This window comes from Mytilus edulis, unplaced genomic scaffold (genome assembly GCF_963676685.1).
Source record: "Mytilus edulis unplaced genomic scaffold, xbMytEdul2.2 SCAFFOLD_1039, whole genome shotgun sequence".
Classification (NCBI taxonomy): Eukaryota; Metazoa; Mollusca; class Bivalvia; order Mytilida; family Mytilidae; genus Mytilus; species Mytilus edulis.
The window spans coordinates 9,716-28,640 of record NW_027269076.1 but is presented as its reverse complement, the minus strand read 5'-3'; the positions used below and the strand labels follow the sequence as shown (position 1 = coordinate 28,640).

Below are 18,925 nucleotides of genomic sequence, written 5' to 3'. Positions count from 1 at the left end.
TGACATAACATAATGATATTCATCACCTACGTCTCTTGATTCGCAAAGATGGCACAACCTATCATTTCTTGATATGTTATTCCACCTTCCCGTCTCGATAGGTAATCGGTGACTTCCACATCTAAATTTACACAATAAAAATTGATTATATAATGACAATTTGGAAAAATAGCTTTCTAATTTAATATCAGTTTTAAAAATTCTATAACATAAGCATTTAGGAGTAGTGTTAATTTCGCTTAGGCAATTCTGCAAAAACTGGTCTTTAAGTTTCAACTCAATACTCTTAATTACCCATTTATCTAACATTTGATTCAACCAGATATTTGACATTCCACATGTATCAAAAACAGTTTTTACAAATGATATCCATTTACAGTTAAGACCATAGTTATGAAAATTAATATACAATAGTTTATATAAAAGACATGAAATTTTACTTTCTTTGCCACATAGTAATCTACATAAGAAACTAACCATACGAACTTTGGCATTAACAATTACAGGATATCTACCCAATTCCGCATAAACAATACAGCTAGGTGTACTCTGTTTTAGATGTAGAACAAGCTTACAAAATTTTAAATGTACACGTTCTATCAAATCAAAATTTTCAAATCCCCAAATTTTCGAACCATAAAGAAGAATAGGTAAAACTATCTTATCAAACATGTCTAACTGACATTCTATAGTCAAACTGTTTTGTCTACACTTTTTTAAAATACCATACATTGCTTTTGTAGCTTATTCACAAATATATTTTCGGGTCTTTAAAAAAGAGCCACTTCTAGCAAAAAATATACCGAGGTATTTATACTCAGTTACAATTTCTAATTCTCTATTCTGTATAACAAATCTAATATTTTTGGGGTTGTCTCCCTTTGGAGAATATAAGAACTTTTGTCTTGTTAACATTTATTTTGAGTTGCCATTTTTCACAATAATCATCAAATTCGTTTAACATGCTTTGTAAATCTTCACTACTCTCGGAAAACATCACAGTGTCATCCGCATATAATAACATAAATATTTTTAAAAATACTGTTAACTCGTGTTCGAGGTCATCACTAATAGAATTTACACCAAGTACATCTTTGCCTTCAAAAAAGTGCTGTAAATCATTTAAAAATATTGCAAACAGAACAGGGGAAAGATTTTCTCCCTGTCTTACACCCATTTCACAAGTAAATAACTCTAATTTCTCACCATTTAATATAATGCGTGATTTTACATTTTCGTACATATTTTGTATAATACGGAAAAATTTGCCATTTATATTATTCTCTAAAAGTTTAAATAATAAAAAAATTCTCTGTATAAAATCAAAGGCCTTTTCAAAGTCGACAAAGGCACAGTAAAGTTTCTTCTTTCTTAATCTTAGTAACTCGAATAGTGCATATACTGAAAATAAATGATCAGTAGTTGAGTATCCATGTCTGAAACCTGCTTGATTTTCTAGTAAAATAGAGTACTCATCAAGATAATCACATAATCTAGTGTTTAAAATAGAAGTAAAAATCTTACCAAGACATGACAAAAGAGTGATAGGACGGTAATTCTGTGGTTCGGCAGAACTACCTTTGTTCTTAAAGACTGGTATGACATTACCTATAATCCATGCCTCGGGTAAAATACCCGAATCAAAAATAATATTAAAAATATACACATAAATATCAATCATACAATCAATAGACGAGGAAATGTATTCATTAACAATCATATCGTCACCCGACGATTTATTATTTTTTATATGTTTTATAGCTTTTAATATTTCTTCAACTGTAATACTTTCATTTAACATAGAATTTGAAGATTCTTGACTAACATCATTGTTAATATCATAAGTATCTCCTTCATACTTATTTTTGTTTATATCTTTAAAAAAAGTAAACAATGACTCAGTGGTGATATTACAATTGTTTTTATGTTTGACTTTATTCCAAATTTTCCAAAATTCCCTGGGGTTTTTGAATCGCATATGTCTCATCTTAGTGCGCAAGTTTTCGTTATATTTTTTAATATTCTCGTCCATGACTTTTTTGTAATGTTTTTCTGACTGTCGAAGTCTTTCTTTAAATAAATTCGAGCCATAGTGTTTATAAAGTCTTCTGCTTTTTCGAAATTCTTGTCTAACCTTTTTACAGTCTTTATTAAACCAATCTTTGTTTGAAAAATTCCCTTCCCCGCCAATGTTTTGTCAACACCTTGAAAATGTTTTTTAAATTTGTGTATTAAACGCGACCTCCTGTCTTATAATCCACTGATCCGAATAGAATAGACAGTCGCACCTGGCACGGAGTGCCCTAGAGGCCAAGCTAATTACCAATCTGCAAATAACATTTTACCTTCACAAGTATTGTCGGAGAATAATACACACATCGCATCAACCTAGTAATAACGTAGATAGTAAAAGGTCAATAAGCGTAAACCTATATATTGTCTTAACAGTTTAAAGTTATATACTTCAATTTATTCACTTTATCAGTATGAAAAAGCATATATTAAAGCAAAATAATAATAATAAAAATTTCTTGTGCTGTCTACAAAAATAAATCGAAATATTTAGGGAAATCAAGGATTTGTATAGTCGGTTGGGCCTGAGGTTTCCTGAGTTTTGCGTTGCTTTTCTTCTTGTCTGTACTTCCTGCCTACTAAAATACGTCTCAGTTGACTGCACTGGTAACATCTGTGACCTTGCACAGAGACATATATACACAAATATATGTATATATGTCTCTGCCTTGCACAAGGAGTGCACATTGAACATTGCGGACTGTTGACGAATATGATATAGTTCCCTTGACTGCACCGAAATCACCCTCTCTATAACCATGACAGTTTGTTGAAGCAGGTTTAGCACGTTGCACTGCGCTGCCAATTGGTATTACATCTATAAGGTCATTTTCATAGTTCCCAACACACACGGAGTAGCTTTCAAGTTTAGATAGTAAAGACTGAATGTTAATAATTGAATCAAATGTTGTTGGCAAATCTTTCCATAATTGGTGATCAGAGCAAAGTTCTATCCGGTGAACAAATACTTTGGCTGCAAACTTCTGGTCAATGGTAACATTTAGTTTTACTGATGCAGTGCCTGTAGATGGGTACAACTGCATAATTTGAATGTAGTCACTGTTTTGATCAAGTGTATATGAAGTACTTAGGTATTTCTGTAAATTAGTTTTCAAATCTTCATATGGCATTGTTGAACTAACAGGGTCAGAATAAAGGCTCTCTTCTAGTTGTATATCTTCAACATCTACATGATCTAGCTGTGTTATGTCTTCAATTTCTGCAATATTTATCAATCCTATTTCTATTTCTTCTTCAAGGCATGCTGTCGTTAAGTCTACATGATCATGACTGGTGTATGAATGGTCAAGATTGAAACTGCTGTTGGCAGACGACTGCTTAGGTTTTTTTGGGACCTTTCTTTGTGAGTGGAAATTTCTTCTTTTCTTAAGTTTTGGCATTTTGGTGAATACTGCAAAAAAAAAATGTAATATTGAGTTTATTTTTTTATTTAAATAAGGCCGTTAGTTTTCTCGTTTGAGTTGCTTTACATTGTCATATCGGGTCCTTTTATAGCTGACTATGCGGTATGGACTTTGCTCATTGTTGAAGGCCGTACAGTGATCTATAGTTGTTATTGTCTGTGTCATTTTGGTCTCTTGTGGACAATAATACCACATCTTCTTTTTTATATTGGCAATACAAAGATGTTATAATATGGCTTTTTCAATACAATGTATCACAACACATGCTGGATGCCTGTGTCTGTCCCAAGTAAGGAGCCTGTAATTCAGTAGTTGTCGTTTGTTGATGTGTCACATATTAGTTATTCGTTTATTGTTTGTACATAGACGACATAAATTATGCTGTTAGTTTTCTTGTTTGAAATGTTTTACATTTGTCATTTCGGGGCCTTTTATAGCTGACCATGTGGTATGAGCTTTGCTCATTGTTGAAAGCTGTACAGTGACTTATAGTTGTCAATTTCTGTGTCATTTAGCACTTTAAAAGGCCAGCTCAGAGTGTAAGCTTAGTGCAATGCATGGTTAATATACATTTTAACATGTTCTCATCCTAAATATGCAAATAAATTTCCTGCTGGATGTTACATAGTCAATATAAAAAACAAGATGTGGTATGAAATTCAAAAATAATTCATACGAGAAAACTAACGGCCTAATTTATGTACACATTATGAACAAACAAATATGTAGCACATCAACAAACGACAATTGCAACCAATGAATACCATGCTCCAGACTTGGGGCAAGCATATACATGTACATACAGAATGTGACAGGGTTAAACATGTTATCGTGATCCAAACCCTCCCCTTAACCTGGGACTACTCCATACATACATATCATATTAGAGCTTTCTTACAAATTGACGAAAGGTACATGTACGTATGCTTGACGAATTATACGTAAGACTCGTCATAGGGATCCTTTATTTTGGCATATTTAAATAATAGTCGTGAAACTTCGGACAATTATCGTGCATGCAACGACACTTATTAAATTGAATTTTTCTTGAGATATATTCAGGATTTCGGGACGTACGATAGGTTAGAATATGATTATTGATACCACCAGGTCGGAGGAGATAACACTACAAAATATTCTAAATATAGAGTTGTCAGACGATAAAAATGGCCCCAGAAGATTAAAAACCGGCCCTTCCCCCACTCTTCAATATTACAATGTTGCACTGTTAACCTAAGAAACTGTCAACGCAAATACAGTGTCTTCTTCCCTAACAGAAACACAAATACTTCCTAGTTTAAAATTTGCAACGCTCAAAATAATAAAATGAAAATGAAGAAAAAAAGATGATTTTCATACTATGCCGTTGCTGGTTTCATAACTTTTGAATCATCGCCTCTCCCCTGGTAATATTCATTGCACCTCGTCCCTAAATGTGTACATGCCAAGAAATCCTAGCTAAAAATTCCGGTGGACCTCCTACGGCACCCATTAGTAGATACAGATTTAATTTCATTCAACAAATTAATTTATGACCTTTATGTACGTCTCGCTAAGAACACGGCCATATACCAAATGGTCAATATTAATCATCCATGTACTTTGCTCTATGGGATATTTGCAGAATTTCAACGGAGGCAATTTCTTGGTATGGTTAAGTTTTATATTTAGTTAGGAAAGTTTTTATTTTATTTCAGGTCGCGCTAGGTTGTGGCGTCACGTGACGAGGCTTTATAATAGCGAAAACTTAGTCTTTTTTAGAAGGAGACGTTAGCACTGTGTCTAAACCACACCGGCAAAATTTGCTCGGACTCGATGGTATCTAACATCCGGCACAATGACGGAACACCAATAGACAAAAGAAAGGTAGGTTTCTCCTTATTTTTTTTATTCTTTTTATGATATCGAAGAATATATATACATATACAACTATTTTCTATTGTGAGATGCAATATTTTCTACAACCGTTCTATATTAACGGAGAAATAAGTCAAAATGCATGTCAAAATGACGAATTGAGTGAACCTTGCCTCGAAATTGTTTAATTTCTCGTTAAATTGTTCACATTGTACGGAAAGAAAGGTACGGTAAGATAGCCTATGATATTGACACGGAGATTGCAAATTTAGTTATTATGAGCATCTCCATAATTGTATTTCTGTGTATGATACGAAAGAAAAGGGTCATGTCAAATTAAAATAAACCGGTTTCGTCAATGTTGTTACTACACAATCACCCGGTTTCGTCTACATATATCACCCGGTTTTTTTTGGTTTTTTTTAACAAACAATTTATGAAAAGAAACTTTGGCACGGATCTAAACATTGTCTTTCGAGAATTTAAATATATATTTATTGTAAAGTAAACTTGGCGTGTTAAAATCTATTTTAAACGGGCACTTTTGGACATAGTTAATTATGATAATACACATTTTCCTAATGAAAGTCGTATTCCTTATTTCACTAACTTCAAACTAATTTTAAATGGAATATAAATACTGAATAGCAAACACTGGTATCTAATTATTTTGTAACATTATTATATTTTCTTTGTTTATAATAGTAGTATGTAAAGATGAAAAATAAAAGGATGTGTTTTGATTGTGCCATAATTTTAATTTACTATACTATATTATATACACTTAGTTTACAATATTTACTATCAATTATTAATACATTTATGCATTCAATCATTGACGAACAGTCCCAAACCGACTATAGTCTATACTGTTCTGCACAAATTAATCATGCATGCAGTCCTGCCAGATTTTCTGGTACTATATATACTGTGTTACTTGCGCACTAAAGCGAGTTTTCACACTTACGCATCCATAACATAGCAGTGAGATTTGTAACTTTCTCCCCGTTTCTGGTTGGCACATTTATTTTCATAGGCATGTTTTTCACATTATTTTTACAGTTCAAATTCATTTTTTGTACAGTTCAAAATCAATTAAAACTTCAAGATAACTTTCTAAAACAATATCTGACAGTTTTGTATTTTCAATGTGTATAAAAGTTGGTTTGCAAAACATGACCGTCATTTATATCTAGGTCTTATTAAGAAGAAGTGACGGTAACCACTTATCCCATAAACATTGACAATGAGACAACTTTCTTTTAGACACAAAAAATATGTTGAATTAATCAAGTTTAGGTCAGCGTATGCCTTAAACAATGAGAAAAACACACAAACTGCATGAAAGCAAGCTATAACAGGGCCCTAAATTATAAATGTAAAAAAATTCAATCACTCTAAACCAAAATTTTAAACATCACCAAAAAGTAAACAGAAGTTTAAAATATTTATATAACTAAGAAGTGTATAAAGTTCAATGCCGTTATAATACTTCGTTTTTGAGATATGGCGCGACATGTTAAAAAACCCCACATTCCTGTTTCACTTACATTTTCTGTAACTCAAAAAGATTTTTGATTTTCACTAAAAGGTTTGCAGATCGTTTGACCATTATAAGAAATAACTATGTTAAATTTTAAGAAAATAAGATAAGCTGTCCTGAAGTTACGGTGCAACATGTTTATGCTGGACAGACTGATAGATAGACGGACAGACGGACGGACCGAATGACTGATAGATGGAGGAACGGACGGATGGAAGGACGGACGGACAGACGGGTGTATACAATAATACTTCCTGTCAAAATTGGGACGGGCGTGTAAAAACGCAAAGAAATGAAGAAAAAAAAACTCGTAATTAAAGGTCAATAAGTTTTATTAGGATATCGGCCAAGTCGATTTATTTGTATATTTGTCTGCCTTATCATTTTTGCTATATAACTTTTATATATCTTTGAAAAAATGTATAGAAATCGATAAAAAGAACTTGATATTCGGCATTTATTATAATAAACATAATCCAACTCACATAATCCGATTTCCCGGGTATCCCTGTCTTCTCATTTCTTACAATATTTTAATTCGGTATACACTTTATAAGATAAGTGGCGAATCTAGATGACGTATAGGTTGCACGCCCCGACCCCACCTTTGGTTGCCAAAACTATATTGATTCCTGTATTTAACGATTTGTAAAGCAAAAAATAATCAAAATATTGTTCGACTCGCTACGCTCAGCGGTATGTAAAAGTTGTTCGAATTACGTCCACTTTGAAATAAACTGAATCCGTTTGTCCGTATATATATATTGTCAAAAAATATTGATCAACGTCAGTGTACGATCATCATAACACAACGGCGACAGTACAGACTCTTTTTTTTTTAGTAATGTTAACAAAATAATTATTATTGAATTTTGTCGATGACCTGAGACTATTTATTATACTAATTTGTACATAGCAGTATAGTTACAATAAGGGATAAAAAAATTATTTTAATGCATGGTAGTTGTAATCCTACATTTATTTTCTATGTCGATTATGCATGCATATACCAATGTCTTATTATCAACGTTTATCCTTAAGAAGATTTATTTTTAACGATTGTAGAAAAGATTACATACATAGAATGATTAGATTACTTATAAAGGTGTCCATCCTTTTGTGCGAGAAAATCACATATCAATTGTGTGTTTCGATTTTTAAGACCGTAAACTTTAATTTCAAGTTTAAACATGTTCAGCATATTTTCCATAACTCATATAGAAAACGCATATTTAGAGAGCTTTAATCTCAATATGCTGTTAAAAAATTTCGGAATGCAAAGTATATTAAAATATTTGTGTTCTATAAGAGTAGGAATTCAAGTTTTTGCTTATTATTTATTTGAATCTGTGACTCATATAAATAATAAGTCGTTGTCAAGTGAACGAACTTGTTTTCCAACGACCAACAAAACTCCTTTTAAACGCTGAAGTAAAATAATCAATTATAATGTAATGCGATTATGATTTTTTTTATTTGACCAAACCGAGTTATGCATTTTTAAATCTATGACGAAACCGGGTTGTATACATTGACGAAACCGGCCAGTTCCATTTTGACATGACCCATTTCTTTCGTTCCATACACAGAGATACAATTATGGAGATGCTCATAATAACTAAATTTGCAATCTCCGTGTCAAAATCTATCTTCCCGTACCTTTCTTTTCATACAATGTGAACAATTTAACGAGAAATTAAACAATTTCGAGGCAAGGTTCACTCAATTCGTCATTTTGACATGCATTTTGACTTATTTCTCCGTTAATATAGAACGGTTGTAGAAAATATTGCATCTCACAATAGAAAATAGTTGTATATGTATATATATTCTTCGATATCATAAAAAAAAATATAAAAAAATAAGGAGAAACCTACCTTTCTTTTGTCTATTAGTGTTCCGTCATTGTGCCGGATGTTAGATACCATCGAGTCCGAGCAAATTTTGCCGGTGTGGTTTAGACACAGTGGTTAGACAGACAGCATGTATATAAGTCTTTTTAGATGGAGACGTTAGACAGACAACATGTATATAAGTCTTTTTAGATGGAGACGTTAGACAGACATGTATATAACGAGGGAATACACACGATGTATATTTCTTTTGTCATTGTAGGAAATTGACGTTTCGATCACAGTTCACGAGCAGTGCATGTTTTGGATTTAATTTATACTGTGTAACTTTAAACCACGATCATTGATTATTTTCTTGCAATGTACATTTCTCAATAGCAGCTTGTAACACAAATTTTAATATAATATGGGAGCAGACATTTTATTGTAGGATTTCATTGAGATTAATGGACCTAGAGAGCAATTTTTACGGCATTGCAATTTCTTTTCTCTACGGAAATTCTTGGGAGGTAGCTGCACCACGTGTTTTGTGAAGTTTAGATACATGTATGCCCTGCTGACTGCAAATTTTTAGGTCGATTGGACTTGTAGTTTCAGAGTACATCAGATAACTTGCAAGCATGTGGACTTTTTTTCAGAAGAGATCTATGTTTTACTAAATACAATATTAAAGAGAAAAAAACCGGAGTTGTCGTTCTTCTCCGTTGAAAGGATAGATAGCACACAGCTTCATTCAACAGTTGTAAGTGGAGGGTAAAAACAAATTAGGGTGGGGGGGGGGGGGGGCAAAAGGAGGTCCCAGGGGGACATTTTTTAAAATAAAAATGGTACATACAAATGGTTAAAAACGCCGTTTTACAATATGAATCAATTGCTTAAAAAAAGCAATTGTAAAACGGTCTCTCCCCCTCCTAAGAAACATGATTGATTGCTTAATGTGTGTGTGTTTGTTTGTTTGTTTCTTTCTTTCTGCAAGGGTTCATATTATTGTGTTACCCATGCCAAGAAATCCTAGCTAAAAATTCCGGTGGACCTCCTACGGCACCCATTATTAGATACAGATTTAATTTCATTCAACAAATTAATTTATGACCTTTATGTACGTCTCGCTAAGAACACGACCATATACCAAATGGTCAATATTAATCATCCATGTAATTTGCTCTATGGGATATTTGCAGAATTTCAACGGAGGCAATTTCTTGGCATGATATGATACGCCGGAGCAATTGAACGGTTATTTTAGCGTATAACTGCGTTTTGCCTATAGTCCTGAACATTCATGAAATATTAGCCACTGGACGATAAGTGACTACTTCGCGTCTATCTCCCAAACATGTGTACTATTAAATCGTTATTATAAAATCCACAATATATATGGTGCAAAATTGTAGAATTATTTTCTTGATATACAAAGTCTTTTTTTCTAGATGTATTCAACATTACTTTTTAAAAACATTGTAGCATCATTTTTTTTTAGCAAATCTCGATATTCCACTTTGACAATTTTCTGAAAGTGTACTGTAACAAATAAAAATAAAAGTGAATCTTTTCGTTAAGGTTCATCATAACCTTTTGGCTAAAATGGCCGTATTTACACCCCAAATTTTACTCTGAGTACAGACTAACCTATACACTTGCAACAGTTTTAAGGGATGGCAGGAACTAGATATATAAATTTTAAATGCATTTTATGTTTCAGAAAATTATAAACTTTTCTAGATTTTGCTATCCATTTTTTTTCGTTCCTGCAGAAGGTGCAAAAATTAACTAAGTAGTGAAAACGATTGAGATGCTCCCCTCATATACTCAATGTTGTGAGTAGTATTGATTTAACTGGACAATAGATGGACAATAGATACCTGTAAACAATAGGTGATTTAACAGGTTTAAACTGTGTAACTGAGTGGACCGTATCAAATGAAACTCGGGTGTTTGTTTATTTTGCTATCTTCTGCAGACTGGAAAAAAATGAACATCAAAATCCAGGTAAGTTTTTAATTTTCTGAAACGTAGACTTCATATAACTTTTATATATCTAGTTCCTGCCATGCCTTAAAACTTTCCTGTATGTACCAGTTTGTCTGTACTCATAGTAATTTTGGAGGTGTAAACACGGCCATATTTTTCAATTCCTTATGATGAACCTTAAATTTAGACTAACGTACTTCAATAATGTCATTGAAATGTTAATCGCGAAACTCGTGCTTAAACAATTCCCACGGAAATGTGTGTACTCGTGGTTTACGTAAGTAACGTATCGGACCGTAAGTGTATTAGAGGTCGGTCATTTACAAACGTATCAACCGTATCGTATACGTTGACGTATCCGCATATGCAGATATATCAAAAATATTATGTGATCCCGATCTTATTAATAAGACCGTACTTCATTTAAAAAAAAAACTAATTGGAATCTCTTCGAAACAATCAAACATACACTTTCAATATTTGTGATAGTGATGTTTTGTAAAAAAAAAATAAGTGGTTCTATCAACTACTTTTACATGCCCTTAAAAAGGAGCCAAAGTAGAGCAAGTACACGAATATCGTACACAATCCTTTAATAATCTATTTAAAAAATATTTCAAGATCTTATATGAATAAACAAAAACAAAAAAATCAAATGTACTACTTATATACATGTAAGGAACTTTGAATATTGTTCATCTGCGATTTTATCATAAAATGTAATAGAAAGTACTGAGTATCACTCTATTTGTCAATCAACAATTAACAATTTCAATTTTGTCAATGCTACGTGAGCACAAGTTCATACACAAACAAACGAGTTTACCGTATTCACTCCTATCATGCCTGTAAACTGTTCCAACTATAACGGAATATCTTTAAAAGTAGGGTTACATATTCCACAAAAACTCGATATTTCCTTATTGTTTTGTAAATTTCTGCATTAGAAATTAATCATTCGCCCATTTGCATTATTGAAAGTACAGAAAATTAAAGCTCGGGATCATAAAATTATACTGTTTTTTGGTATATCTGCAGATGCGGATACGTCAACGTATATGATACGGTTGATACGTCTTTAAAGAGATGACCAGGATATTGACGAACGAACCTATCTCGACGAACGAACGTATAAGGACCGGTAATTGTATGTTTACAAACATACCTAAAACCAAAAGGTGTTGTTATGTAATTATTTATATGTTTGAATTGTATTCGGATGCAATCAGGATAATAGAGAGAAATGCATTATGCAAACCAACTTAAAATGGTTTTCATGATTTATTGATAAAAGACGTATAAAAGTGTTACGTATGTTACGATATCATATACATGTAGTTTTTACAATTGCTGGACGCATGATGAAATAAACATTACGCTCAGGAGTATTCGAGTGCACCGACAACTTTTACTATACTTGTACAGATATGAATGCATATGTTAGATTCTCTCAAACAATATGTAAATTTGATGCTGTGGGATCTTTTCTTTATCTGTGTTTTTAATTGGGTATTAAAGTTTTATATGTAATCTCATCGATCAGTTTATATATAAAAAATATGTCAGGGTTTTTTTTAAACGAGGAGGGGGCTTGGGCAGTATGTTAAATGTTGTCTTGCACTTTTTGTGATCTCTGTACTTTTTATTATTCACCCTATTCGGTCCTGCCTTATATAAGTTTATCCTGACTTTTTTATTACATAAATTAGCATCCGCCTTTTTTACACCACATTCATGTCCTGCCTTTTCAAATTTCATCCTAGCCACCCCCCCCCCCCCTTCCCCCTAAAACTCATATGGTAGTCTGTTATCATACATGTCATCAGATTTCATGCAAGACTTACTTGGTCCATCGAAAATGCAAATGACGACATTGGAACCTCACAACAAATTTTTAAGATAAATGCAGATACTAATGTGTATAAAAACAATACCAATAGCGTTTGTGAGGAAGAACCCCCCCCCCCCCCCCCAAACCCACCCAAGCTTATGAAAAAAAACAACAACATTATAGCCAAGGCTTCGTGTTGAAGGCCGTTCTTTGACCCATAATAAAAGGAAGGTAGTATACCTTATATATTATTGACTTCATTGTTTAGCTAACAAGCAAGCTAACTACAGATTATACCTTTACCTACACACTCAATGCAATTGGCTGTAATTCTGTAAAATTATCACAAAATAACAATACGAAAAACAATCAAAATGTTCCCTTGAAATTGCAAGCCTTATTGTGATTTCCTGACATATTCTCCTTTCACCATTAGGCAAAAACCTTGATCGCTGTTACAAAATAAAATCAGCAAAAGATATTTCTAAATAAAATTCAGAAGCCATGGAAATGGGGAATATGTCAATAAGAAAACAACCCGACCAAAGAGCAGATAACAGGCGAAGGCTACCAAAGGTCTTCAACTCCGCGAGAAATCCCGCATTCGGAGGTGGGCCTCAGCTGGCCCCTAAATAAAATTTTGCACTAGTTCAGTGAAAATGGACGTCATACTAGACTCCAACACATATAAACGAACTAAAATTAAAAAATACATACACGACTAAAAAAGGCCAGAGACATGGGATAGGCGCAACTGACATGCGGCTAGGTTAAACATGTTTTGTGAGATCTCAATCCTACCTTATACCTCTAGCCAATGCAGTTTTGGTCCTCGTGGAAGGAAATTTCGTTTAAAAATTTAAGTTATGATCCTGGACACCAATGGTAGAACTAACGGAAATACAATAAACGATTCAAACCCAGAAAGTGCTGTTGAGGCATGGAGTACAAATGTATGTCATTCGTAAATTGTAAACTTGGTTATCACTTTGGAGTTTCGGCGAGAAAATAATGTATTTCGCTCCTTCCCAATAATAAGCCTTTCAAGTCTATGTCATTATTTTTGACGTTTGAAATGTGGAAGGATTTCGTTTAGTAATATACCCATTGATTTAGTGTAGAAAAATAGGTACAAAATAACTAATTTCCGGTAATTACATGTTTACTATAATTGAAATAAGAGCTTTGTCCTAAATTGTCGATTTTCATATGAAGCCATATTATAGCAATCGGACAAATGTCACACACAAAAAATGTATTTGTCTCAAGAATGTCTAAACCAACATTTCAAAATGATGTTTTAATTATATTGTCTGATTTTTTTTATTTTTTTATGCCATAATGTGATACTCAGCCAGTTGAAATGTACTTATTAATTAATAAGGTCCATCTGTGTGCGTGGGTAGGATGATCTGGTCCAATTTTTCTAAGGCTATATCCCTTAGTACTCAAAGATTGGTAAATTGGATAATAGTATTCGTATAAATTTGCTATTATAATGAATAAGCTAATTGAATGAGCGGAAAATATAATAACCATAAGGGATGCAACTGCACTTTGATTAGCAAAAATATCAATACACTAGCAATAAACTTCAATAACTATTTTTGTAGCATCCCCTTTTACGACATGCAAAATATTTAAAAAATAAAATAAAAAAATTTAGGAACTTATTTCTTTGATTTGATCAGAGTTCCTTGTAATCAGCCTTATCTGGCTTTTCTGGGGGTATAAGCCAACGCAGATAGATAAATTTCGGAAAAGAAAACAAGATTTGAAATTAAAAATAAATTATATCAATGTGAATATCGAGTGCACCTTCTTCTATTGCAGTAAACATTAAGCTATTTATGATTGGAGTAAACTTATAAACAGGTAATATTTCTTTTAACTACATGCAGAACCATGCAATTTCTTTCACTTGGACGATTTAATGTTGAATTAATTCATTAATATGTATAAACTACCGTTCCCGCTTCGTACGATTCGTTAAGTTACGCTTTCGTACGTTCGTTCGTCATTATCCTGGTCATCTCTGATATGACCGACCTCTATTTGACACTATTTTTATCTGTTTGATTATATTAAAATCGTGTATTATTTGCGATATTATTATTTTTTTTTAATAAACTTGATTTAGAAAAGAATGCTGTTTTATTGGATAAACAAAGACTCTTTTAACTGTAGAAATGAAATACGTGCTCCCTTTACGTTCGTTCGTACCTTTCGTCAATTTGTAGAGCTTTCTTATACTAGAGCTTTCTTACAAATTGACGAAAGGTACGAACGAACGTAAAGGGAGCGCGTATTTCATTTCCACAATAAAAATTTAGAGTCTTTGTTTTTTCCGGTAAAACAGAATGCTTTTCTAAATCGAATTTATCTTTCAAAAATAAACATATCGAAAGTAATACACGCTTTTAATATAAAAAAGCAAAGAAAAATAGAGTCTTATACACTTACGTCCGATACGTTACTTACGTAAACCACAAGTACACACATTTTCGCGGAAATAGTTTTAGCACGAGTTTCACGATTAAAATTTAAATGGCATTATTGATGTACATGAGTCTAAATTTAACGGCAAGATTCACATTTGTTTTTATTTTTTATAGTACACTATCAGTAAATTGTCAACGTGGAATTTCGAGATTTGCAAAACAATGATGCTACAATGTTTTAAAAAAAGTTATGTGAAATAAATCTAGAAAAAACAGATTTTGTGATATCTTAAATGTTAAAAAAGGTAATGTTATTTTGAAGATTGGGGGAAGGGGGGTTGAAACAATTTTTTTTTAGTTTTGAGGGGCATTTTTTTCTTCTGACTACCCTGTATTTAGGATATTTTGAAGAGTTATCTCTTTCCACCTGGTGGTATTGTATTGTAGCCTGTAGCCGCCGTTCATACGTCCCGAAATCCTATATATCTCAAGAAAAATCTTATTTAATAAATGTCGATGCATGTAGGGTAATGGTTCCATGGCTTTAATTTAAATGTGTCAAAATAAAGGATCCCTAAAACAAGTCTTACGTATGATTCGTCAAGCGTACGTACCTTTCGTCAATTTGTAAGAAAGCTCTAAATTGACGAAAGGTACGAACGAACGTAAAGGGAGCACGTATTTCATTTCCACAATAACAGTTAAAAGAGTCTTTGTTTTATCCAGTAAAACCGCATTCTTTTCTAAATCAAGTTTATTTTTCAAAAATAATAATATCGCAAATAATACACGATTTTAATATAATCAAACAGAATAAAATAGTGTCAAATAAACTTACGTCCGATACGTTACTTCTGTAAACCACGAGTACACACATTTCCGCGGGAATTTTTTAAGCACGAGTTTCACGATTAACTTTTCAATGGCATTATTGAAGTACGTTAGTCTATATTTAACGACAAGATTCACATTTATTTTTATTTTGTATAGTACACTTTTAGCAAATTGTCAAAGTGGAATATCGAAATTTGATTAAAAAAAATGATGCTACAATGTTTTTAAAAAGTAATGGTGAATAAATCTAGAAAAACAGATTTTGTATATCAAGAAAATAAATCTATAATTTTGCACCATATACATTGTAGATTTTAATATAATGACGATTTAACAGTACACATGTTTGGAAGATAGACGCGAAGTTGTCACTTATCGTCCAGTGGCTAATATTTCATGAATGTTCAGGACTATAGGCAAAACGCAATTATACGCTAAAATATTCGTTCCATTGCTGCGGTGGGGGGGGTGGGGGGGGGAGGGGGGGGGGGGCTGGGGGATGGGAGCAATGAATATTACCAGAGGAGAGACGATGATTCAAAAGTTAGTAAATGAGCACCAGCATATGGCAAAGTATGAAGATCATCTTTTTTATTCATTTTCATTTTATTATTTTTTAGCGTTGCAAATTTTGAATGAAGGAAGTATTTGTGTTTTAATTTTTTCTTATTTTTCTATAAGGGAAGAAGACAATGTCTTTGCTTTGGCATTTTCTGAGGTTAAACAGTGCAACATTGTAATATTGAAGAGTAGGGGAGGGGTCGGTTTTTAGTCTTTTAGAGACATTTTATTCGTCTGACTACTAGATGTATTCAGGATATTTTGTAGATTTATCTCCTCCGACCTGGTGGTATTAATTTTAACCTATCGTACGTCCCGAAATTCTAAATATATCTAAAAAAAAAGTCCAATTTAATAAGTGTCGTTGCATGTAGGATAATTGTCCGAAATTCCACGACTATTATTTAAATATGTCAAAATAAAGGATCCCTAAAACGAGTCTTACGTAGGATTCGTCAAGCATACGTACCTTTCGTCAATTTGTAAGAAAGCTCTAATAGGCAACTCACATGACACATTGTGTAAACTGTGTACATATATTATGTACATATAAAAAAAGGAAATCCAGAACCTAAATGTAATAACATGGATATATTATGTGTGTATGTGCCTGTCCCAAGTCAGGAGCCTGTAATTCAGTGGTTGTCGTTTGTTTATGTGTTACATATTTGTTATTCATTCATTTTTTGTATATAAATATATAAGGCTGTTAGTTTTCCAGTTTAAATTGTTTTACATTTGGGGCCTTTTATAGCTGACTATGCGGTATGGGCTTTGCTCATTGTTGAAGGCCGTAGAGTGACCTGTAATTGTTAATTTCTGTCATTTTGGTCTCTTGTGGAAAGTTGTCTCATTGGCAATCATACCACATCTTCCTTTTTTATATATCTATAGTGTTTTATCTAGAACTAAAAAAGGGGCACTTACAATTCTGCCAAATTATAATCAGTGTGCAATAGTAAGATTTTTCTATTTAATTTACATTTGAACATCAGACATATTTTGCTTTTGAATAGCACTAAGGAAAGATTAATTGGTTATTATGTCACATGTGTGTCTTCGAACAATGCTTGTAAAAAAAAACACATTTTCATATTGTGAGTTATTTTGTCTGTCTGTTCACATGTACATGTACTTTGTTCATTTACATAACTGTAAACATACATGTAAACTCTTGTTGGCAATCATATAAACCACATCTTTTTTCTTATATGTAAATTTAAATAAAGAAGCTTACCTAAACAACCAAATAACAATCTACCAAAGCATATATGCATATATATATATATAGACCAATATTAATTTCTTATTTATGAATGAGTAACGTCTGTTGACCCTACAAATGTGGGTGATTAAGCTGTCGTAAATGAAGTCCTAATTGAAAAATCATCTCTTTCTGTACATTGTTAATTTCGATGTCATTTAGTCTCTCTTTGAGGAAAGTCTCAATTGAAATCATACCACATCTTCTTATTTTTAAAGTAAACATGGCAATGTAATGACTAGCAGTTGAGCCGAGAGAAGTCTCAAGACTGCTCATATCATGCATGTGATATGTGTTTAAACAGATGTCAGATATACATGTAGATGGGAGTACATTACGGGAGGCAATGCTTTATATTTTATATAATGAAGTGCCTTCAAGCTTTCATTAGAGAATGTATTGTGATGTCAGATTATGAGTTGTGTTGAGGTGGGGCCACTTCTTTCTATCCATATGAAGGTCGACTATATAAATAGATGGATAGTCGACCTTCATATGGATAGAAACAAGTGCCTGTGAATACTTTCACAAATTAACTTGAATTGGGCTGAACGTTTGATCATAATACGGACTGAACTGCCAACTGGTAAACATTGGGCTGAACATTTGAAAAGATTACCATCCATGCATTGTCCCTTTCCACATCGGCAAAGCTATGGTGTTTTCTATGGAACATGGCTTGTTAAAATTGATGTTAAACTACTTCAAAACACATGGTTTAACGGTTTCATTTCGGTCGAAACAGAAAGGAAGTATCGGATGATTATGACAACTGGATCCCCTCCCAATTTTGGCCTGTTAAATTGCGATTCATCTGAGAACCACATTGATTTTTCAAGACAGAAAAGTATCAAAATTCCCTTATTTAGCGGTTTGAGCTTTCTTCAATACACTTTATCACCAATGTTTTACGTTTGTAAACATGTTTGAACATTACTCTAGGCCAATTGAAGAACTTTATTCATTTTTCCTAAGCCATCCCCATTTTCGATCCAGAACGCCATTTTTGTTGTAATCAACTCAAAGAAACGGAAAAATTAGGAAAACTAATGCATCAATCACTACGAAATTTACTCAATACACGAAGAAATCATATATCTATCAGAAAATATAAATTTTATCACTCATCTCCGTTTTTTGAGGAAGGAGTATAAAAATAGAAAATGATGTTAGGACCGCCCAATAGGCGGATAGGGTGAGGTCACTTCGGTCAATATGCAAATTCATTCTATGGAGCCGTGTATTCTTACTGCGATCGTAAAAGTTATTTATT

The 18,925-nt window shown here is 32.8% G+C and overlaps 1 protein-coding gene across 1 annotated transcript; it reads right to left on the bottom strand.

Moving 5' to 3' along the window:
- Positions 1-2,596: 2,596 nt before the first annotated feature.
- Positions 2,597-3,495, bottom strand: LOC139509519 (uncharacterized). Its single transcript, XM_071296180.1, has one exon. The coding sequence runs from the start codon at positions 3,471-3,473 to the stop codon at positions 2,664-2,666; it is 810 nt and encodes a 269-aa protein (XP_071152281.1). The 5' UTR covers positions 3,474-3,495; the 3' UTR covers positions 2,597-2,663.
- Between the last annotated feature and the right edge of the window lie 15,430 nt (positions 3,496-18,925).

Excerpts from the sequence above, each read along its gene's own strand:
- LOC139509519 (XM_071296180.1), bottom strand. The coding sequence starts at position 3,473 with ATGCCAAAACTTAAGAAAAGAAGAAATTTCCACTCACAAAGAAAGGTC.